Source organism: Stigmatopora argus, chromosome 7 (genome assembly GCF_051989625.1).
Source record: "Stigmatopora argus isolate UIUO_Sarg chromosome 7, RoL_Sarg_1.0, whole genome shotgun sequence".
Classification (NCBI taxonomy): Eukaryota; Metazoa; Chordata; class Actinopteri; order Syngnathiformes; family Syngnathidae; genus Stigmatopora; species Stigmatopora argus.
This window is the reverse complement of record NC_135393.1, coordinates 10,470,780-10,495,736: the sequence shown is the minus strand read 5'-3', so window position 1 is coordinate 10,495,736 and position 24,957 is coordinate 10,470,780. Positions and strand designations below refer to the sequence as shown.

The 24,957-nt window shown below is 38.3% G+C and overlaps 2 protein-coding genes across 17 annotated transcripts in view; one reads left to right on the top strand and one right to left on the bottom strand.

Annotated features, from left to right (window-relative positions):
- The window catches only part of LOC144077995 (multiple PDZ domain protein), a 126,166-nt gene that overhangs the window by 4,267 nt on the left and 96,942 nt on the right, over positions 1 to 24,957 (top strand). The gene's annotated exons all lie outside the window — the stretch shown is intronic.
- Positions 1 to 24,957, bottom strand: part of adgrl3.1 (adhesion G protein-coupled receptor L3.1) — a 110,923-nt gene that overhangs the window by 26,490 nt on the left and 59,476 nt on the right. For 9 of the 11 annotated variants that reach the window (XM_077606152.1, XM_077606156.1, XM_077606157.1 and 6 more), the window contains 6 exons: positions 23,823 to 24,611; positions 13,001 to 13,411; positions 12,501 to 12,604; positions 11,585 to 11,770; positions 9,546 to 9,584; positions 2,779 to 2,962 (listed from right to left, as the gene is read on the bottom strand). In XM_077606152.1, the coding sequence (XP_077462278.1) occupies positions 2,779 to 2,962; positions 9,546 to 9,584; positions 11,585 to 11,770; positions 12,501 to 12,604; positions 13,001 to 13,411; positions 23,823 to 24,611 (1,713 nt within the window). The remainder of the gene's footprint in view (positions 1 to 2,778; positions 2,963 to 9,545; positions 9,585 to 11,584; positions 11,771 to 12,500; positions 12,605 to 13,000; positions 13,412 to 23,822; positions 24,612 to 24,957) is intronic. The other 2 variants (XM_077606151.1, XM_077606159.1) reach the window with 1 other exon arrangement.

The window sequence follows — 24,957 nt, the reverse complement described above, 5'->3', positions numbered from 1 at the left end:
GACAAGCAAGACAAAATGTCACCTTATGTTATATCATTAGACATATAACTATAATGCACTGAGCTACAGTAGTTTAACTGGGAACTTGTATTATATATAAGGCATTGTGTATGTCATATTAAAACATATTTTCAACCTATTTAACAATTTAAAATTTTCCTGCATATGTCGCATGTTGGGCCCCAAATAATTGAAGCAACCCATATGACAATGTGTTCAGTATATGGTGGTAATCCCTCCAACCCTCATGAGGATAAACGGTACGGGAAATTAATTATTACATTGTTCGTATACTATACTTTTAAAAGTCATGCTGGTAATAACATTGCAAATCAAATTGGTTGGAAAATTCAGTTTCATGCATGTCGAGGGTTGTATATAATGTGTCCTTCCATGTACTTAGATTGAGTAATCCTGACATTTTTCAAGGGCTACCATAGCATCGGTGCTTTTCAGAGTTTACATTGGAATAAATTTCACCTTTTTTCTGCAGCTGACTGATCAGAATGATGGAATCAGTGAGATGTTATGAGGACAAATGATTGAAACTGATGGCAGTCAAGAGAAGGGAGTCTGAGCATGTTTTTCATAACCACCGGTAGTTTTGTTTTTCTTTGCCTGGAAGTATGTGCATGTGTGTGTGTGTGTGTGTGTGTGTGTGTGTGCTGTGTGTGTTGTGAATGAAAAAAGGTGCCTTTGACAAATTCATTCTCTGCTTTGGAAGCCTCAAGGTCGTTTTTTTCCTTTGTGTTGTGTTCACTCAGCAAAGGTCTCAGTGGAGTCAAAGCTTCTCATTGAAGCTCTTCATCCTGCCTCGTCTTTGACAGTTACACGTACTCTCAGTGTAATACGTGAAGTTGCATCGAGAAACTTGCACGTGTCATCAAAGAATTATTTTAGGCAAATCTATTATCCACTGAATAGCAATTAAAAATCTTTTATAGAAGATGTACTTTGTTTCTGGAGCTAAGGGCATAGATATCAAAGTGACAAGTATTGTTAAAAAAATTTCAATATATATTTTAAATACGTTAACACATTTCAAACATTGAATTTAGGGGTCTCTAAAATTAATTGTTTTATATTTTAAATATTAACTCTGTTCCCCCAGTTGACAGCTATTGACAGCCAATAGATTTTGCCTGGGAAATGATCACTTAATACCACCCTTCCCATTAAAAAAAAAAAAGGAAAAAAGTGCAGTTGAAAAATAGGGGCTGAAAGCAACAAAATAATTATGTAAGTGTAAGATATAGGAAAAAAACTACATACTATACACAGTGGTGCTTCTATATCTCAATAAAAACTAGGCAGCGGGCCGTGGTTTGAACACCGCTTGACTTAGTCAGATCTTGTCAAGATGGTACAATGATATGGGAATGTGTTTATACTCAAGCTATTTTATTGTTCCATGCAAACATTATGAACTGGAACAGCATAATATTTGATAAACTGTTTGGTTGTTAGGAGACTGGAGCCCACTTAATAATGATGAGAGTGAGGAAATTACAAGTGTGTATATTTGGGGAACGCAGTTATTCCCAATTTTTTTGTTTAGATAACAAAAACATTATTTAAGATAAACTAATTTGTACATATGAAAAAACACTTCCTTTCATACCACCTATAGAGTAAATGTTTGGTAAAATGGTAAATTGTGCTGGCTTTGTGTGTTGATGGATAGAACTCAATAGCTGTTGCGAGTGAATGAAAGTTAAAAGGAGTTGATGGACAAATTGTGAATCAATTGATTAAGGAATACACTTTTATGCAAAGAGTTAGGCAGTTAGGCTCATTATCTGTTCTTGGGAGTACAGATTGACCAATCGATTATATCTGTCGACTTGCTGTTCCTGGCTATCAACAAAAACTAACTTTTTCACCTTATCCAATGTCGGTCAGATACTTTTATAATCTCGGAGACTGTTGCAACAGAAATTCACGTAGCACAACTGCTGGATTTCTATGCAGTACTCAATAAAATAAGTGTAGAACTAGTGCAGAACTTGTGTAATTTAGCAAACCGGCAGCTGTGTTTCATGGATTATTATAATAGTTTTCAAAGAGCCAGCTGTCTTGATGACCCTGAAAGCGTTTGTGATTGGACTAGTGAAAGATTTTCAAGCAGCTACTGTCTGTGAGATGAAGACCAATTGTTCTAAAAGCGCTAATTGGATGTTTTTCACTGGTGCTCTTTATTTTTCACTAAAGGCTTTATTGATCAACCACTACCATACGCGTATGTTGATTGTCTTTTCACTATCTTTGGTGAATTGGGTTCTGAAATTTTATGTACAGAGTTATAAAATATTCATACACATTTAAGGTACATTCCCCAGTCTGCCACTTCAAGGTTTCAGTTAAGCACCTGTGTTTTCGCCAGAACATGGGGTAATTGATAGATCTGAAGGCATAACTATCATTGCTGATTCATTCAGTCAAATGGAAAGGTAGCTTAAAAAATGAAAGATAGATCATGGTTTATAGTGAAGGTTGTGAATGGAAGGAATAATTGGTTAGTGGATGAATGATAATGCATGAATGACAAAAGTGGTTAGATACATGTTGAATGAACAGCTCATACAATAAATACATTTCTTGACATGAGGAAAAGAGTTGTTCATGTAACTGTACAGAATGGATAATGGATCCATAATTGACACATTGTTAATAAATGCATCTGACCAAGTTTTTGACTTGGGAAAAAAAGAGAAAGTCGAATCCAATGCTTCCATTGCATTCCTTGTATAGTATTGTAGGCAAAAAAACATTACTTACGGATGTTGTCAGTAGTCTCTTGTACAGTGTCAGTCTTGAGAAGGTTGTCAGCTAACATAAAAGCACCGGTCTCCACCGTATCGAGAAGCATTGTGGCAGAGTGCAGCTGCTCGCCAGTGGACAGTTCTCTCCATGCTGCCTGGGCTCGCGGCTGCAGCAAATTATTCACCGTCTCCACCATGGCCTGAGGGGCAGCGCAAACGTTACAGGAAAGACTTAATAAATGATTCCAACATGACCAGTTAATGCCAATCTTTTAACATTGCATCGGACATTAGTGTTCTATGACAAGAGTAATCAATTACACAAGACAATGGAATGTAGTGGCCTCTCATTTATCAACTTGATAAATTATGCTGACATAAATGTTAGGGTTGCAAATGTGGCATTCCCATGCAGATATTGCAAAGAAATAAAACAATATTTAAAAGCATGTTTTCAATAACATGATTCAATTAGGTTTCTATTACAGTTGCCTTTCAACAAGAAGTAAAATCAAGTTTACCAAAACACACATCCTACTCCTTAACCTACTCATTTTCAGATACATTTGGAAAAAAACCCGAGATTTAAAAAAAAAAGTGGGTTGAATGGGTAGGCTTAGGAGGGAGAGATAAACTAGTCCAATGCTTCTATGGTGACAGGTGTCCTCTGGGAGAGGAAGAAGAGTGAATACAAGGGCCACCATACGCATACATGGCACCCTCCCATCTGTCTTCATTTTTTTTCTCACTCTCTACTTGTAAAGAAACCTTTTTGCAAACGTCCTGCCATCGCTCACTTGTGTCTCGATGTTTTGCTGGCTCTCAAGGAGAAAGCTGAAGAAGAACAGGTGGCATCATGCACGCTTGTGAGGTCTCTGCTGAGGACTTGCAGTTTGAGTGTAATATGTCCATTTATTGAGTAGGAAAACCAGTAGGAAAACCAGGTGACTGCAATGGACACAAATCTAAAATACTCCCACAAATTTGCGGTAATCTGAATTTCATCAATCATCACCTTACTGTTTCAAATAGGTTCACAATCTCAAATAATCCTTGGTGTAATATCATGAAATGGGTTCGGGATTCTAAAATTCTAAAGTAATGCCCCGCTTCAGCTGTCACCTAATTAGCTATGATGCATGTTGCATGAGTTGTGAGATGGCTGCTCATAAACCAAACTAATTAAGGCAGTGATTTGGTAAACAAGTAGAAGTTGTTCATAATATGAAGAACATAAGTCCAAAAACAATACATGGGTTTTCCTAGTTTAGAGCAATTGTCAACAAAGCCCCTGGAAAAGCATTTTGCACATCCCAATGAAAGTAATATGTATTTTGTCAAATTAGAACATGTTAAACACAGACTAAATTAAGATAATTCATGTGTTTTTTCCCCCTCAACATGGACAGAACATTGGTTGAAAATTGTAATCTGTTGCAGGTAAATTACCATGATCCTTTATCTGCAAAATGTGTTAACAGATCCATTTTCTATGACATAACACATGGCACACAAGGACAAAACAAGTGTAATGTATAGCCTAAAACAGAAGAGACACAAAAGAGACTGAAGAGACAATACAGGGAACTTCAGAAAAAGAACGTACAGTTTCATATACTGTAGTGTTAATATTATACTCTATTCTTAGAACATTCATTTGTTTTCCGAACCACTTATCCTCACAAGGGGGACACCTTGAATCGGTGACCAGCCGATTGCATCCTGTGGATGTGAGAATAATGAAAAAACAAAAAATCACCCCAAAAATGGCCTTTGTTCTTTTGGATAACAGGTTTCTCATTCACTGAGCTAGTTATTGCCTTGAAGTGGTCAGTTTTGCAAAAATGATAATGTTTGACTTCACTGGAAATTTCCTGCTTGAAAGTTCACAACATGGTTTAATATAGGTGGAGCAAGGGGCGATGTCATTAATTTTTCATCTTCAAGGCTTTTACTTTCATCTTTAAGGCCTTCACAGCCCAGTCATGTAGTTGAGTACTTAGATGCATGTGATGGTGTGTTGTCTAGCAAAAAAAGTCAGTCTTCTTAAAAGACGTTGATGTTTTCCTGTGCCACTGTTTGAAGAAAGTGCCTTCTAAAATATTGCATGTTCTCCCCAGGCTTGTGTGGGATTTCTCTGGGTACTTCAGTTTCCTCCCACATTCCAAAAAACGTGCATGGTAGAGTGGTTGAATACTTTAAATTGCCTCTAGGTATGGGTGTCACCTGCTTCGTGCCGGAAATCACCTGGGGTAGGCTCCAGCATCCCCACCACCCTTGTGAGGATAAGTGGTTCAAAGAATGAATGCATGGATGAATAGAGACATAAGGCGAGCACAGTTTGAGAGGAGGCATTCAATTTGTAAATTATGCTTTCCTAGTAAGGGCTGAGTAATAATAAAAGCTACAGTGTTGTATTTTGGTTTCTTTTAAGCATTGGGGATTTTATCTGGAAAAAGAAGAGCTGAAAAACAGTGTGTGAGTGTCTTTTCGTTTAATATGGAAGTTTACAAATGTATGTGTGTATTTGAGTGCACATGGAGTGAGCAGAGATATTGCAGTGCATCATTCTGCTCCACTTGCTGAGTCTATTCTCAGTGCAGGCTCTGTTTTTCATTCCCTCATGCAGTACTTTGATGTATTTCTGATAACCACCAACTGACACCCACCCTCCCATCTAATGCTCATTAAACTTCTCACAGCATTTTTTGAACTTCTGATTATATCTTCCAAGTTCTATTCCCCAAAAAATATTTTCATTGAAATGTAATTCACCATTTCCATGATTACCTCTATAGAGAAGGACCGGTATGTGAGAATAAAACGTATATTTGATTTCCATGAGGTCCAGGTCTACATATCTAATAAGTCATGGACCTAATATCCGTGTGCTTGTGTGTGCATGCCTTAAAACGTGGTTGCTTGTATTGACATCTACACGCAGACTGTATGACAACTCAAGGGCTAAAATTACTGCCTTTTTAGGGGATTATTCACTCTGCAGGAACAGATAAGGGTGTTCATTTCTGTATATGCACAGAACATGGATGCGTATGTGCACACTGAATGCAAACGCACACACACAAACACACCAGTAAATGGGGCAGAAGTGAAATCCTTTGAAGCGTTGGGGTAATCCAGCATAAACAAGAGCGGCAAGACAGACGAGAGGCGGCCTGTTCTACTTCTTGCAGCTACATGAGGGCTAAACGTGCACACGCATGAGCACTGGTGCATAGATGGGCAGTGTATATGCTCACGCACGGCGAAGCACACTTTTAAACTGACAGCATTCGGATGTAGAAGTAGAAAAAAAATCCTTTCTTTCTCGCTTGACTGGGCTTGAAGAAAGTGCATGTTTTGGAAAATGTTTTCATCCGAGAAGCAGACTTTTCTGTCATTTGTTGTTGGACTTCTGTTCTGTCCTTTCTGACAGAACAAGTTTAGAGCTAAATCGGGCTTTACATTCAAAGCATCTCATGTTTTGAATTGCCATATCCATATAGTAAATAGGGTTCACATTAGACATTGTGATTGAGCAATGCTTTTTCTCCATTGCTCATTCTGTTATTCCTTTTTAGTCCAATCACAATCATCTGTGTTTCTGGAAGTAGGGAATGATATTCTAAATTCTTGATGAATATTCCTTGAAATTTCTGATAATCGTGTGCAATTGACTTGCTTAATTACAACATGGATGCAACCAGTAGAGGCCATGTTGACTCATGGCACTTTAACACCTGTCCTGTTTCAAGCATTTGTTCTGAAACAAACAAAGTATTGATTCGTCTGGGCATATGTGAACACAGCAAACACATTCGATTGCAGAACAAAACAACTGAGCCAAAAGCGCCTGGATGAGCTGGTTCTTGCTCGATTCCTTTTGGGCTCTGCAAGAATTCCTCCATGGTGATAAGAGAAACATTGCAGCATCCGACACAACACACTCATAACGGTGATTCAATCTCCAAGAGAGTGAGTTAAAAGGATAGCTATAAGCTAATGAAGCCTCCCTTATACATCATAGGGTGTGTACTGTGACTAACATGTTATGTGTGACATGCAGGTTGTACATCAAAAGGGCACAACTTACTGTATTGTCGTCATAGTCAGAAATTATTTTACTAGCGCTCTCATGGATTGGTGATTTAAATGGATGTTTTCTTGCCTTGACAGATCAGGTAAATTAACCACAAAAACTTAAGTAATCAAAAAGTCTTGAGGCTCTGTAGTTATTATTCCTGGGGTAGCAAGTGAAAGTTGGCCAGATGTTAAATATTAGCTTCACATTTGGTTCTACAAACACACTGCCTCGAAGTTGCATTTATGTTTACATCATAATTGTAATTTGTGGAAGACGTTGACATAATTTGTCAAGTGTGTGGCTAAATACATTCACGTAACGTGGTCTTATGCTCTAGCAGCATAAAAAATAAAAATAAATAAAAATTAAAACTTAACTGTTACTTTTGAACCTGGGGTGCATGTGCACAGGCTATGAAAATAAATGTCCATGTCCAGGTGACTCAAATTGAAAATTGCATGGATGCTTATTGACTCTTTATTTCGTTTAAATATTTGTTTCATACAGTTGAATTCACTGTAGCTTCAAATATAATCAACCGATTTCATTTTCCTCAAGTATTCAAAGAAAAGTAGTCAAACGGAGGTTGGCTTTGTGTCAAATTGTTACCAGGCATGCTCTTTATCACTCTTTTCTCTTGCCCACTTTACCTTCCTCAATCAACTAGCCTGCAGCATCAAAGCCTCTTCAAATAACCAACTTCATCATGAATAAATTGCCAATTTAGTATACATGAAACGAGCTCCTGGTTCCCCTAACGAAATGTGTGTTTGCGTGAGTGTGTGTGAGAGAAGAAAAGAGGGATACAGTGGGAAGACTATTCAATTATTTTTAATCTCTATTAAGAACCCAAACCTCCTGCACAACCCTCCTCACTTGACAATTAGGGCTGCAGATAATTAACGAGGAGAGGGCAGCAACAAACCACACCCCTAATCGCACACATTGTTATCTGGAAAAGTAAGGGACTGCGCCTATAATTGTGTTTTGCAATACAGAGGCTAATTATATAATCGATCACTTCCACTACCCACTCAATGCAGATGTGTGAGACGCAATATGTTCAACCTGGAAAGAACTGTCTGAGGGTGCAGAGCCGATGGATTAGTGATGTAAAACATCGCAGGAAAAAATGGGAGCACTGCTGTGATGTGACAGCTTAAGATCAGCGGGAGTTTATATTTATACATTGGCGATGAGTGTGTCGTGTGTGTCAGCTTGTATATAGTTATAAGCCATGTTCCATGATGTGACATTGCTGACTGGTGCTGAGGTGGATAGTTTTTGCAAAGGAGGGGAGGTTGGGGAAAAAAAGCCTGCATCAGGAGAAAAAGCGCTAGCCCATCAATGGTGTGTATGAATGCGTCTGTGAGAGCAAAAATGAGACGCTGCAGGCTGTCTACACGCAGATGAGCCAGGTGCTGTGGTGCCATGTCCTTCCGCTGTTTGTTAACTCTTCAAAGAGAGTCCACTTGACTGCCATTCTTTGTTAGTTAAGAGGATTACGTAAACGATACTTGACCGGTTTCACTGTATTTTCTTGGCGCAATAAAGGAAGTATGCAGGAGGTGACTATCGATTGCCTCCTTCCACTGCAGAGCACCAGCAGTGTTTGGCTGTACTTGGCTAGCCTTTCGTCAAATAGGAGTTGTATGTTTTACACTTGAGAAAAACAGTACTTTAGTAAATCAGTCAACATTGACTGCTTTAGTAAAATAAAACACTCAATGATGGAGAATGGTATACCTAAGGTCACCATGTGGGGTACAAAACTGCTACATCCCGAATTTGGGCACGGAAAGAGAGTACTGTCAACCCCCACCACTTCGAGGCTTCAGTCTGTTGCTGTATTTTTTTTAATTACGTATCCAGATAAAGATAAGTTCCTCAATATAGAATAAATAGAATAAAATACACAACTCTATCACAATATTTGGTGATTAGTCTTTTGCAGGTTATTTTTCATGCCGATCAGAGTATGTGAATTATTAAAGTGTTCATTTTGATAGGAGTGACATTTGTTGCAAAGTTAAACACAATAAACAGATTGAAAAAGGCATACTACATAGAAACCATGAGCACTGAGCCAACCAGACACACGTTAGTATGATTTTAAAGAGCGATGACCATGATCAAGAACCAGTGTGCAACAAACTATCCATCATTCCACTTCACTTTCTCTGATGCAGCAGTGGGGGCTGAGACATTTCAATGAATGGAGATGGATAGCGAGCCATTTTCTCGCCGGCAGGCCCGTTTGCAACACAGCACATGGTGCTACAAAATAGATGAGCTATTATTGATATTGATCATGGTCTCTTATCTGTACCACTGATTGCGAATTAAAGAAAAAAATGGAAACCAAAAACAAAATAAATAAACCCATTGAGGAGATGAAAATCCTTTCACCAAACACCTGTGAATTTGGTTGATTGATGGTTATGATTTGTAATAGTTTGAGTTGAGGATAGAACTCAGGCACACTCCTCAAAGGATTTCAATATAAATTCTAAAACCTCTGCTTCAAGCTACAAATAATAACCAACAAAGCGCTTCTTCAATGTGTGATATCTCGCACACGCTTGCTTGATAAATTACATGCTGAGCGTAGAAGTAAAAAAAAAACACTGATACAAAACCGCGCAGACACAAAAAGCAGGGTGGCAAAGCAATCAACGAATACCAGGAAATGGAAATACCTGTGTGAAATACCTGCAGGACCTCTCTCTCTTCTGAAGCTGTGAATTCAAACAATTCGACTGTTAGCAAAGTAACACCTCTCAATGTCACATACGCACGTTGCCTCGGGAGAGCAAACACACAGGCATACAGAAAGAGAACTATGTCATTAACATCACCCAAATAAGGACTGGAAATAGAACATTAGTCTTCTTACTTACCTTTATAGTCAATGCATCTCAGCAAACACTTGTTTTTCCTATTTTTGTTAATTCTGAACCGCACTGTCTGTGACACCACAGACAATGCTGGGAAAAAATAGTTTGTTTTTCTCCATTTAAAACTAAATGATATTTTACTTGAACAAACCCTCTACCGATTCACCTGTAGGTCACATTTAATAAAGGTGCCCTCACTTCCACAACAGCGAAAACCAGTCTTTGATATAATAATAATATTTCATTCATTCATTTCCTGAACTGCTTTTCCTCACAAGGGTCATGGAGTGTGAAGTCAACAAAAATGTATACAGAAAAAAAAGAAATGTTTTAATTGCTTACTAATCAAAATACTAATTTGAGTCTTGTACCAGTCTTTCTGAGTAATGGTCCTTTTGGATTTTGTGTGTTATGTCTGCCCTTACACTAAATTCCGTCTTGTGTGGTTGTTTGATGACTTTTGATTGTGGCAAATGTTATACTATATATAAGGCTTGTTACATGTAAATAATTTTGTTGCTGGATGCCAAGCAGCTGTTTACAAGCATTCAAAGCTCAGGGAATATTATGTAACTTAGGTAATATTCCCCTTCTTTGGGTTCTGCTTAAAAGGTAAACTGTAATTGAGTTTTCATTGTAGTCTACAAAGTATAAATATTTATAAGTATAAATATTATGTTAAAAAGTGAAAGGCATATGTAGAATGAGTGTTTTGGTATGGTAGAGCAATTACTTTTCATTTTCTCAGCAAATTTAAATGAATTTTTCATGATCTATGCTTATGCTGTTACATGGCTTTTATTCTAATCCACTCAAAAATAAATGGCCATCATGAAAAAATACATTATACAGTGATTTAATTAGGTATTTGGGTCATTAATGAGATCAGGGGCATCAATTTTCCTCGCAAAGTGAGCAATACTTATCTGAAAATTCTACCTCTAATTAGCTATTTGGTCACGAGTAAAACACTAAATAATGGTTTCCACTTGCAAGTTCATGTTAAATGAGTGAAGAGTAAAAGCAGAGGTTGGAGTGAGAAAGCAAGGTAGATTGGGTGAGTGAAACTAAGTGCTGGCCCATTGACTCAGAAAGTAAAGTTAAGAGGGGAAAAAAAGGAAACACTGAGTGCATAAGAGTTGGCAGCAGCTGTCAGTCTCACTCCCAAAGTCAGCCTATCACTGTTGACCTCAGCAAAGACAATCAAGGAACAGTCTCCCATTAAATGAGTCAGCCAGTCAATTAAGCAGCCAAGGCAGCCAGTCAGCGAGTCCCCAATGACTTAGCTCACTTTAATGAATGCCTACACGAACAAACTACAGAACTAAATTCTTTCTTGCTCACTGCTGATAAAACAGATCCTGTGCATACTCAAGATTGAGTTTCCATTTCTGCCATTTTATAGTAAACAAAACCCAACACAACAACAAAATCAATTTTTGGTTGTTGACTTAAAGCACTACTGTAAATTGAGTGTTAATCTATATTAAAAGTGAAGAAAAATAAATTGTACTTCTTGCAAACTAGGCGCATTTGTTGAAACAAAACTTTTTTTTTTTGGTAAACCATTTTTTTACAATTTCCATTTAACTAATTCAATTGCTGGTATTGCACAATGAAGTGTGAACATAAGGATGTTTTTTAATTAGCTTTAGATTTGAATTGGGTTGAGAAAAGCTGTTTCAACTTCTTATCTTTATAAGAAGAAAATAGGAGAAGTTGGCTCTCAAACAAATTTCTTCTGATTCTTTTTTCATGTTTATAACATATTTTACTGTTCTGGCAATTATTCTTTTATGTGTTTGCACATCCAAAACATACTCATTGACCAAACATATTACCTTAGTAAGGCTGCGAGCAGCACTGTCTTTGCCCCCGGGCGTGAGGTTTCTGAGCTGCACGTCGAGCAGTTCCACCAGCTGGGCCATGGCCCGCACAGTGGAAGGCACGTCGCCAGGACGCAGTAGCCCTTTGGTCTGCTCTGCCAACTCCCTGGCCACAATGGCCGCCGTCTCGCCCGACCGGAGCTGGACACAAACAGAGCGACAAAGGCGGGGGTTTATAAGGAATGATGGATGGAGTTAGTGACAACATGGTGTGAGTTGGAGCAAGGGGAAAAAGTTCCTTGACAAGTTTAATGCAAATATGGACAAGAGGAAAAAGCAAAATAGGGGTAGTTCACTAAAGTACACAGAAAAAAAAGATTTATTCATAGAACATTTCGTGCAGCTTTCACTAGGGCAATGTTATGGTAAATACATTTTACAGTGGAACCTCTGTAATCGCAAGCAAGCTGATTGGTTTGGACTTTGAAAAATCTTGTTTGGCAGGTGAATAGGAATAAAAAAAATCCAGGTTGAATTTTTACAAGACAGTCAGACACTTTTTACCATTCTAAATAACCTCGTCTTAAGCTTCACAAAAATTTATAAGACAAAATTGTTCCTGTCAATTTTCCATTACCAAAATCTGTAAAGCACCCCCCGCGACCCTGGCGAGGATAAAGCAGTTCAGAAAATGAGATGAGACATTTTAGCCATACTTTCATCTCTAAGAGAAAAAACACAAAAACAGTGTCGGTTTTTCAAAACCTGCAGAAATATGCGTTCTTTTGTGTTTTGCGTCATTTGGTAGGTTAACAAAGAGATGGATACATCACTTGCTGTGGTTCCTTTACCTCTATGTGGGAAATATCGCTATGGGAAACTATCATACCACATTTGCTCCCAAAGGCAGGAACAGAACATCACCATTTACCTTTTGCATGATATGGTTGACCCAAGGTGACGTGCAGTTGCTGAGATCAGGTCCTTGAGGATCCCAGTAGCCAAGATGGGCCCTGCACATGTATGTGGCCACGCCTGTAAAGATCAGTAAAATTAATAAATTGAGACAGCGCTGACATTCACTGAATGACTTGAACACTTCATGTGGTGCCTACAGGGAGGTCTTTGTCATATAAGCAAATTAACATGAACAACAATTCCCATGGAATTAAGTACTTGTGTGCTGCGAGGCGACAAACGGAATTACTGTAAAAAATAGTGGTTCTTCCCTTTTAAGGATATGATTATGAACTCTTAAAATTCTTGACCGCCAATAGGAGTTTAACTTTATTGCCTGATACATTCTTTGGACATTCTAACCTTCTCCCAAAAGGGCAGAAAAATCCTCATTAGTGAACACAATGTTAATTAGTCGAAGGAACCTTTGACATAAGATTTCACACAGTGACATCATTCCTCAGCGTTTCTTACCAAGTGTCCCAACTGGGCACGGCTGCTTGGCGAGTTGGCCTTGCTGGGTGCGGGGCCATGAAATATCAGCCATCACTTTGGCACTACAGAAATCTTGGGGAGGCAAAACTGGGGGCTGTGGTGCCGCTGGAGGGACCTGCACAGGTGGATAACGTTCCCCGCTTTTGCGGTTTGTGTCTGGGATCTGATTTTGATTTGCGCCAGATGGTGAACCGCCACCATTATTTATGTTAGGCTGGCGAACTGTTGTGGTGGTTCGGTAACGCTGTCCTGGAGTTGTGAGGAGAGGGCGCAGGGTGGTATAATAGGATGGTGAACGAGTGGTGGTTGAACGACTGGTTGAGGATGAGGAGCCCCCTCCGATTGTGCCCCCTCCTCCTCTGTTAGGGGGGATGATGGGCGGACGGAAATCTATGTAGGAAACAGAAAGGGAAAGATTATGTTCAATGAGCTGAAGATGCAGTTCGCCCAGGTCATTAGTTTTTCAAACTATGCACACAATCTAAAGTACAGGTGTAAACATCAAGACCAGGGGCCAGAGCTGGCTTGACCCATAATTTCATGTGGCTTGCAAAGCCATATCATTAGGATTACGGAGGTGCTGGAGCCTATCCAAAAATATGAGCTATATCAGTCATACTATCCGTTTTGGTAAAGCCATAACCAAGGGATAGCCTGTGAATAAAATGAGGTTGATACCCTACATCTAAACTGTGTAATTACTGTGTTTGATATATGTTCAATTTCTAGTACAAAATATGATGAAATAAATTAAATGACTACAAATGGTGAGCAACAGAGACTAAATTCTTTTAATCCACAATGGAGGAATTATTTTATAAAATACCATGATGATAGTAATTACAGAATAGAAATCCCAATTTACTTTTAATATATACTGTGTATCCTTGCAAAATGCAAAGTTAATTATTGTTTAGTACTAGAAATGCGTGGCATGGCGTAAGACGCCAAATAACACTGTTACGCTATAGTGCTGCATTTATGATTCATGCCATAGTGATATTGTAGGAAGTAACATATTCCCTTAATGGTTCTGAAACATTTTGTGTCAATATTTAATTGTAAAATAATCTTAACTATTCATAATAAGGTCAGGAATAAAGAAGTAATATATGAGATGACATGAGTAAAAAGAATGGAATGAGTAGAGTACTTGATGAGCAGCGTCTCCGAAAGTACATACTTTCGCAGCTTGTGTCTGAACTTGCTGCTCTAGGTCCGTGTGGTGCAAATCAATAATGCATTATAGAGTGTTAGATAAAGGGAAATATTTACACATCGCCGTCATGGCGGCCCATCCAGAGCCCAACCTCACATCTTTAATTAAAAAAGCTTTCAAACAGAACTCGGGAGTGCATCACTGTTATTTTGACTTTTTTATTTATCATGGATCTTGGATTTTAAGTATTTTGTTAATTGTGTGGAATTGAGTTTTGATATTTTGCATCCTTTAGCCAAATATAGTGTACTACTTGGCTGCAGCCAGCAAAAATCTTCTTAATTCCAATTAAGTTGGCCCGATTTTCATTAATTGCCCGTTTCATTTCTGCTGGAAAATCTGTTCTTTCATGACACTACAGCACATTTCGCATATGTTTTGTAATCTGAAAATGTGGTCTGCAGCAACTTTGGTGCTCGCCGGTCCAACACATCCTCTTTTTGACTAATATAGATTTAAATGGCATTGGAATATAGGGTCTGAATAAGACGCATGTCCAAAAACTTTGGTGAGTGAAAGTGTTTAGGAGAATCAGAAATTATACCACAATGAAACCAACTAGTGTCTTTTTATGATACGGTTTGTCATGTTTGCAGGTGTAATCACTAGGCTAAAAAAGCTTTATTTGAAGAAATCTGCGTGAGGTCATCCTGGAACCCTTCTGCTGCTATGCTTCTTATTATTGATTTGTCAGTATTTACAGAGTCCTTTGGGTGTGTATAAAAGAATATGTGGACTGAGCACTGAGCCTTTGTGGGTATTTGCAATGAAGGGCTTGTCTATATTATTCATTGTGACCTGAAGTTGACCCTTCCTGTGGACTTTAATGAAAACCACCTTCCCTCTGTGCCTCTCCCTAACTCAACTGCTTGAATGACAGCCGTGAAACATCCTGCTGTACATTCTCTACATTTATTCTCTGCATAACCTAAACAGTGCAGTTCCTGAATTATTGTTGGTCCTGCATTGCACATTCTCCACGGAACATTGCCATCCATCACGTGTGGCAGCAGTGGCCTAGGGAGAAACTGTCAATCTGTTTGTGTGTGTACTCTTGAGGGGAAAAAGTGTGTGTGGTTGTGATTAGGAGTCTTGCCACAACAGTAATGGTGTGAATGTGTTTGTGTGTGATGTCTACTGCCATTTGAGTACAAGGCAGAAGACACAGGGCTGGCAGCTTGGGGTGAGGCATCATAAAAGCCCGCTAGCATCATAGGCAAGGGGCCACAGAATCTCTGTCTTTTCTTTTCCTCTGCTGCTCTCTTGACATTTTGCACCTGACATTTTCTGACTTGATTGCTCACTCTCAAATTTCTTGCTCACCCTTTAATTCTCCCCAGTCTCAATTCTAGTTGTTGAAGTACACTATATAATATCCATTCCATTTGTTCACTTTCACACATCTCTTTTCTGATAACATACCTTGCAAGTGCAATGCATTAATGTCACTTAAAATGCTTTTAGAGAAACTGCATTGAATTAAAATAAGATGACATAACTGTGGCATGAACGCTCAATGAAGGAAAGGTGAATGCATTCGACTCAAGGCGACAGGCATATCTCACACCCATTTAGCCTTAACTACTTGAGGAATGGCAAAAATGTGTTGTTCAAGTGGTGAATTTGCTTTGCTCTATATTTAATATTGCAAAGAAAGCATTAGAATGATACATTTCTATCACTCAAATATAAAACCTGCTCAATTGACTAATTTTGCTCAATATTACAAAGATGGTAAAATGTTTTTTAATGTAATCCTCTTTAAAAAGTATTTAATTATTGAACATAATTAAGTATTAAAAGTATTAAAGTTCAGATTCTTTAAAACCTATCTAACCTCTTTAAAAAGAATAATCCAATTGATAACAAACATCTTAATGCAAAGTCCTTGTGAGCTAATTATAAGTTTTCCTTAATTCATTTATTTATTAGTCACAACCACATTTAAAGTTTTTTAATTTTCATCCTATTTTTAAAAAAGACTGTCATTGGAAAACTTGTTTGACACAACATTTAACAATGAGGTTTCTTTTTTTAAATTTTAGGGGTAGTATCAAATATCGTGGAAAGAATTATGCTAAATCAATGTAAAATATGTCTCTACCTACAAAAAATTCACTCCTGGAACTAATTAATTTAGAAAAAATAGGCAATTTTTTTTTTAAATCACGCCAGAAGCCCCACCTTCCCCCATGCACCAAACACATCCCAGAAAGAAAGCATGCCACCCTCCAACATGGAGACAGACGTGTCGCTTCATGCGGCTACTAGACTCTATGTGCTCGTGTTGACTTTTCAGTTAATAAACAAAGGGCCTGTAAAACGTCAAGACCAAAAGGCTTAGGAGGAAGGCAAACGGGGAAGACAAAAAAGCCTGGCATGATGCCCGCAGAGTGACAAAATTTGAGTAGAATCACAGGAAGTCAGTGTGAGAATAATGGTGTTATGAGCTTGACAATATGCAGCATCCTTAAACAAACGTGTGGTATAGTTCCCCTATTCTTTCTGACAAACGTGCAAAAAAGCACATCCATGCACTCAAAGACACATGCATAAAGACCACTTGAAGAGTGAGTAGGGACGCTTCCAAGGCAAAACGATAATCTAACTGGAGGATACAAAGTATTCGAAGCTGCATGGTAGCCCAAACATTGGACAGGGCTGCATACTGCGATAACACAATGTCTCTAAGGCTGGCACACACACACACATGCACAAGCAGATCCAGCTTGTGGCGAGTGGTTCAAGCTTGCTGATAAGACAGAATAGAGCACTTCAAAGCAGTGATATTTTAGAGATAGAAAGCCACCTCAGCTAATAAAGCCTCCATCCAAATGGCTGGCACGTCTTGACAAGTTCGACTGCTAATTTTGTATGCACATTTAATTGATTAATTGCATCTTCGGAGCATATCCAGCCTGTATTGCATTTTTAGTTGCATAAGCTAGATATAGTGAGGTCAGCTGTGGTTTGAGGCCCACTTTTTGTCCAAAGGAAAAGTCTTATGAGAATTATCAGTTGTATGCTTTTGCATTTTTCACAAGCTGTTATTTGTGTATCACTTTTTTTCCAAATGGTGGGCTTCCCTTCTACCCTGGTGTTTTGGATGGCAGCCTAATTTGGTGCTGACCGCCTGCTAGATGGAGAGGCAGCATGGAAGCCAAATGCACGTAGACGTCCTTGGCAGGGACTTTACAATCAATAAGGGCACGCTTCAGGCAAAGTACAGGTGTTCCAGACCATAAAAAGAAGTCTCTGGTGAGGAGGCTGTGTTGTAATATGTTTAGCAGAGGATGAGATGAGACTAGTTTAGAGTAAAAACTGTGAAAGAAAGAATGGATACACGAGGAGGATATGAGAGGAGAGCAAGTGTAGATAAGGCCTCTTAGGAGAGAAGTGAGAGCGGCAGAATGAAGGTGTGAGATTGTGATATCACACTTTGTAAATTGATAAAGTTTAGATTTCAGAAATGTCCTCATTTTATGATTTATCACTTAAAATGTACACCCCCCATCTCTATACACATGTAGAACATTTAGAATGAAAAATAAGTTAGCAGTAGCCGCTCAAGGACACAACGGCACATACATTCAAAAACTGGTGTGTGCTGAGGCCCCCAGTAATCAAGGATGTGGTGAAAGAGGCTTCTAAATGCTGGCCATAAACCACCATTATTCTCTCAACTTATGCTTGTTTCCAACATTTCCTGCCAAGCTTATACCCGTCGGCTGATTGCAATCAGGAAGAAGTGAAGAGGAGGGGTTAAGGGTAGGAGGTGAGAAAAGACCAACAGGTGAGCTGAGATGCCGGAGAGGGAAAGCAGGGGAAGAGGGAAAGCAAGGGAGGAGAGGTGAGGTGAGATAGGCAAGAAGAGGGGAGAGGACAGGACACATAGGAGTAAATAAATGGCAAAGGGTTAAGACAATAGCTACTCTATGCTTGACTTCCCAAGGAAATGGGACACTGTGATCTCAACCATTAGGGGTTGAAAGGTGAACTTTTAAATTTCCGCTAACTGACAGAGTGAGAAGGGCCAAGTCGAGTTCATCCCCATATGGTCATTTATTAAAAACAATGACATGACTGCACATTTAGGTTGCTTTCTATGATTTAGGAGTTTCAGTTTGGCGATTGTACATCAGGGAATGGTGCTTGTTAGGCTTCGTGTTTGTTCTTTAAACAACTCACTATTTTTGTTACTGAAAATTAGCTGCCTTAAAGTAAAATATATAATAATAAATACATTTTAAAAAATGAAGCCATCAGTAAATTAACTATTCGGGCAAATAAGGACAGAAACTCATTCAATGCAAATTCCGTAAGCACCTGCATCCCTATTGCCTGTTATTTTAAAAGTGTATTCCGTGTAAACCATTTCTTTCTGCTGGCCTTAAATCGAAAAGATCACCGTGAGAACGTAAGGCAGGATGCAACTTTGTTTGGGAGAAACAAGACCGAGGGAAAAAAAAACTTCCAAAGCGCAAAGCAAGGCAGACTGGATGTGTTAAATTATTCAAACATTTCATCTGCGCCATGCTGCTTGCGTAGGCTTGGTACTCTATAATATGCATGTTAGAAGATATGATGAAACAAGTCCATAAACAGTTGTGAGTTTGCATGGGAATGTTTGGGAGGGCAATGTTTGAGAAGTGACTTAAACTTTATATGTTCATACACAATGTTCATGATGAGATTCGAAAAAGAGCTGGGAAAAGACAAAGAGGGCAGATTGAGGGAGCGATAAGGCACAAAGACAATGAAAAAAAACAGAGCTGACTGCAAGAAAGATATATGAATGAGGGAAGGGGAAATGTTGAGATTCCTGCCATTGTAAGCATTTGTGTGCACGATGACGAGTGAGAGAATGGGGAACTCAACAGACAAAGACTAAACACAAACAGACGTGGGACGAAATAAAACGAGGCAGTTCACTTTTTTTCTCAAGTGCTAAGTGTAAGAAAAGAAAATACATTTCAAACAGCCAAAAGTCCCACTGCCTGCTGCATCAATCTGGTGCATTACCTAGGGTATTTACGTGTCAAATTTTGCCTAGCCTGTGATATTCAAAGTCTGATTCTTATAGATATATTAAATATTTTTTGGTGTTGTTTATTTTATTTATGTATTTTTACTGAGCTTTGATACTACCAGATGGTTACTAGCATATTCATATTCTTTTCTAATATATTTATTGATTTTAAGTGTCAAAATCTACAAGGCATTGGTGGCGCAGTGGACTCAAATTATTAATTATGTTTGTAAATTGTATTGGTAATGATTAAGCTGTTATCTTTTTGCTATTATTACCTCCCAATATCAAAAAAGGTAATTATTTTTAGTTCACACATACTCCAAGAGTTGTAGACTCTACCATTAACTGGCAGTGTGAACACATAATTTCATTGATTTATTTTCATCTTCAACATTTGTTAAATACCAACAACAAAAACTATTATGATTTTAGGGATAATTTACCTCTTTGGAAGAAATGAGGCATGCTCAACGGTTCCTAAAAATGGGTGTTTCAATAAGATTAAGTGCCATATAAACATGTTGGGAATTCAGTGCTGCCAAATAGGGTCAGAATTACCACCTGACAAACTTATTCTCATCTACTGATTTTATTGGAATTTCAGGTATCTTAATCAAAAGATTTATAACAACATTATTTTAACGAGTTGTCACTTGTATTTGAGTGAATAGAGGTTTTCTTCCTTAAATGGTGTATGAATTCATACCTATTAATGAATGAAAGTAACATCTTTATAGTCACCTTTGGTCTGGTGAGATATGGTGAGAAATTGATAATTTGTTAATAAGTTCCCTTTTCTCCGTTGTTCTCTCTAGTAGTAAATAAACCCCCCAAAACATGATTTTTTTTCTGAGTACAAATATCACATTTCTCAAATGTTAAACAGAGATTTTCACATTTAAAAGTCAATTGACAGCCTCGAAAAGTTCTTCTGTGATGTCCAACCTTTCGTCAGCCAATTACAAAATTTATTATTTGTCTTTGTCCAGCTTCCCACAACTCTGTAGGCTACGTAAACTAAGGTTGCTCCTACATTGACAGTAGGAATTAATAATGTTGTGTACCAACAGAGCACAAAAAAAATCTTGCTCCGAATCTCAAGAGTCATGACAAAGTCTGAACCAACACAAAAAATATGCATTGGAATTGCTGACAAACAATGTAGAAAACTAAAACAAAGTTCGATGACCAATGGATCTTTCCACAATTTTTACCCGCCCGATACACCTCTCGGGGAAACAGATATGGACCATCATTTCCCTGCTACACTCTCGATCGAGGTGTGCCAAGGGCCTTATGGACCATGTGCAAAGGTGATCTATTTTTGGGTAATATGGTATATATATATTTCATGTATGGTAAATTTAAAATTGGAATAAAAACAGAGTTTTTATGATGCTGCTACATTGTTCAGCCTGTGGGTTCATTAAAGGGGGTGAAGATAGTGTCTTTACGCGTGTACATATGTTGCTCGGTAATTGAAATGGTTAGAGAAATAATATCATCTTTGTGGATGCTGACAATGCAGTACCAAATGAAATATTATTTCTCAGCTGCTGATATGTTGTTCAGAAAAGTAATAGTGTTTCATCTTCCGTCACGGCAAAAGAAACGCTGACAAATGTGGTGAACGGAACTCCGCTCTTTGTGCTGTATCTTTGTGTCAACTGACTTCAGATTATGAACAGAGTTGGCATGGTTGTGCTACGTTATTTTGCACATTGGGGTCGATTAAGTGGGCCAAAGATAGGCTCTTATGCGTGCACTTATATTTGTCTGGTTTAAATGGATGGAGGAATAAAATTGCCTATGTGAATGAATGCCAACAATGCATTACCAAATGACCCATTATTTGCCAGTGTCCTGATATTTTCAAGAAAACCATCGATGTATTTGTGCCTTAACATATGATATGAATGAATGAATATTCCTGTTCAGTTTTGCCGTAAAAACAACAACAACAACAAAAATATTCTGATTGTGTCTTCTAAAATTACATCCTGCAATTGATTTTAATAGCATGGATCTAAAAGGCTTAAATGGGCACCACATTCATCAACCTGTTGGAAGCATCACCGAATCTCTTTCTAGAGTTTCTTTCCCTCTTGTTTACAATGCATACATGCAAGCGTTGAGACGTTTTTGCGCAAAGAATGCATCAAGGAGATGATAAGGGCAAGATATCTCCAATCACATGAAGTTAAGTGAGAGAAAGAGAAAGAGAGAGAGCACTGAATGGGACAAATAGGAAATTTGAACTGCTCATTTGACTAAATGTGGAAAGTGAGTATACTTTCCAATGGACAAACAGCTATTATAAACTGTGGTTATTTGTTGACATTCAGCCATCAGCTTTTGCATTCTATCTTCAATCATTTTCCTCTCTCATATCTACTAACAATGAAACACACCATTTAGACTTAGATGATTATCATTATGAATGTTTGGTCTATCCTTATTAGTCTACATCACTTTGTTTTAGTGGCAGTTGTTTGGTAGAGTGTTCCATACAAACATATATTTGTGTCGAATTGAGACTCTAATGCAGCACCTTTGTGGGATCTTAAAGGCTTACTTGTCACTTAATTTTCTCCACAATGAGAAAATCATGCAGTTGAGGTAGCTAATTTATTCCTTGTCTTTATTGAGCGATGGCATCAAGGGAGGCACAGAGTGAAGCAGCAGGGCCACATTGATTGTATGTATTTATCTCTCGCTGGTCAGCAGTCTGGCTTGTTGATGCACATTGGAGGTCATTCGCCACATTGAATGCCCATTGATCTTCTTTTTAGAGCCTCCTGACACACTCAGAGCTCCATTATGACAGTGATTACACTCAAGTGTACGCCACTAAAGATGCATGCTGCGTAATCATGAATAGGGAGGCAATAGGATAACTATATCACAGAAGTGCGAGGCATACGATCACATATTGTAGGGTACTGCACTTATCGGTTTAAACCAAGTTTGATGCTACTCCTGTCTGTAATTTACTGCCTTGCACCTCTTAAATGCATATAAAAGCCGATACTAGCCGATACTGTTTCACAAATCATTTAATAAGGCAAACGGACTGTCTTGAAGACTCCATTGATCATGTTATAAGAAGATTACACCTGTAAAATAGTCCTTTTGGCTTTAGGCTTAGGCAGTATCAGTGTTTACACTATGTTGAGAGAAGCAAAAGTTGCCTGAAACATATATACTACATATACAGTAGAAAGTGATCTTTCATCTGGACCACAGTTGAATCTTATACTCTAACATAACACCCTGGTGCATTAGTCTTGATTGTACATCTGATTAAACAAGAAACAAGTTCATAAATATTTAAAAGAAGATAACGGAATATTTGCTTATTTATTGTGTGAGCTAGACTTTGAACCAACAGAGATTGAACCTCTTCCCACACCAGAGCCCAACACAATGCATTATGCGTAGGTGGCTGATTGTCAAATGAGTCTGGTGTAAAGAAGAAAACAACTAAATAGAATACAAAAACAAAGCCCTGCAAAGGAAAATAAAATAAAAATTGAATACGAATTAAAATAAAATTTGACGATAACATTGTAATAGACATGAACAGGAAAATTAATTACTGCAAAGAATGACACAAGCCATTGTGCTTCTTCGCATGCTTGTATGTTGGCACCAGTAAATCATAATTTCCCATTTATATCGCAAGGTTAACTATTGCCTAGAGAACATTACACAATAACATGAAAGAGCACTTTCCACTACCATTAGAAAGAGGCTAAAATCTCTTGAACCACAACTGTATTCTGACATTATGCTAAATACAAAATTGCATTTATTGTTGCTGTCTACTTTTAACATAAATCTTCCTGTTCGTCAATTTCAAAAGTTTTGGGTAAGTGTATTCAAATCCTTGGAGAACATTACTTTTGTATTCACTGAATGCTTTCACTGTAATCTCTAAGATTAATTATTATTTTGGTAAATTTTATATTTTTGTGTGCTAAATAGTTGTTATCATCATCACTCATTTCCTGGGCCTCTCAGACAATGGGCTATTTTTTACCTTTGGATAATCATGGCTAATAATCAGGTATTTTTGATTTATTGAGATTTTTTTTCCATGAGGCTTGTTTAGTACAGAAAGATCAACCAAACAGATGCAATATTTTCTTTCAACTAGCATCAAAGTAAGGAATACCGCCAGCATAACCCTATTCATTTTTGTCCCCTAATCACTAAAAATCCAGATAGTATGAATGTTTGTGGGACAATGGGGGCATCATAATTAGGAACTATGAAAGCACAGATGGGAATTTTATATCTCCCTTATGGTATTTTTCGGATTTAATTTTTGGCATGAGATGAATGAGTCTGAGGATCCCATATGCCACAACAGAATAAGGACTTGGGAGTAAAATAGTTGCAATTACACACATTTCAAAGTACTGATAATGTTAAAGGAGAATAAAAAAAATATGACTTCTCAAGGACTCGGTTCTCTTATCGCTTGAACAAAGCTAAAAGCATCTGCAGAAGGAAAGAAAGTGGAAGGGTTTGGATTAAGAACTCACCATTGTTGCCGAAGTCGAGTGAGTACTTGACCACGTGATAGTTATTCCACACGTAGAGGAGGTTGTCTCTTGGGTTGTAATCCACTGCAGCGATGTATTGATATGAGTTTGGGAACGGAATGTTAAGGATCGTCTCCTTGTTCTTGTCCGTGTTGTACATGTAATCAATCTTGTTTCCTGTCCCTTCGTTGTCATCATCTTCATAGACCGTCTTGACAACATACAGGACACCGCAGATCATGAAAGCATTGGAAGCAGAGCGTTTGTCGTAGCTGGTGTCCCAGGAGCCTTCGATACGTAAAGTGTAAGGGTTTAGCTGGCTCACCACAACGCGCCCGTTGTTTTGCTCGGTTGCATAGATCACCCATAGTCCATTTTCGTCCACCGCCAAGTCAATATCAGACTTACCACCCCAGCGGTAAGGGGATGTGTCATGATAGTTAGCATTTGCAATGATGGCCTCACCGCTTTTGATGCGTGTCCGGAGATCAAATTTAACAATGTTGCGGGTGCGCTCTTTGTTAAAGAACAGTGCACCATCATACACGACAAAGCCAGTGCCGTCAACACGATGTGGCAGTTTGTATGTAGTTGTTGGCCGGCCTGCAATGAAGTCTTCCTTGGATGAGTACTCAGTCAGTGTGTCTGTGCGGTATGGTGTCCAGGGCATGTAGTAAATCTTGTCTGAGGCCTGCAGTGGGTCCTTGCACCAAGCGCCAGATTGGTGGTCAGACTCAAATAGATGTTCACTTTGGTATACTCCTCGCAGTATTCCAGGGCACAGAAACACTAAAGAATGAATAACACAAATTTTACTTTAGGGGCTTTTTATGGACGCATAAAAATGTAAAACAGCAACTACCCTGACTTTTTCCCTAACAAGTACATTAATTTTACATTGCTTTTCAACTCAGCTGAGATTGTGTTCTGATGAGAAAGTATGATTGCAGAACAGAGCAACAGTTAATGCCAACATATTGTAGCTAAGACAAAATGGGCACACTTGCCCACCCCCTCTTTTCTGAGTCCCACTTTCCTTCCCATCCCATATCCTCATTAGTTGCAAGTCTTTCTTTCCGCCTCTCTCTTTCTGTCTAGTTTTTCCCCTGCTGCTTCTGCAATTGTTACAATTAAT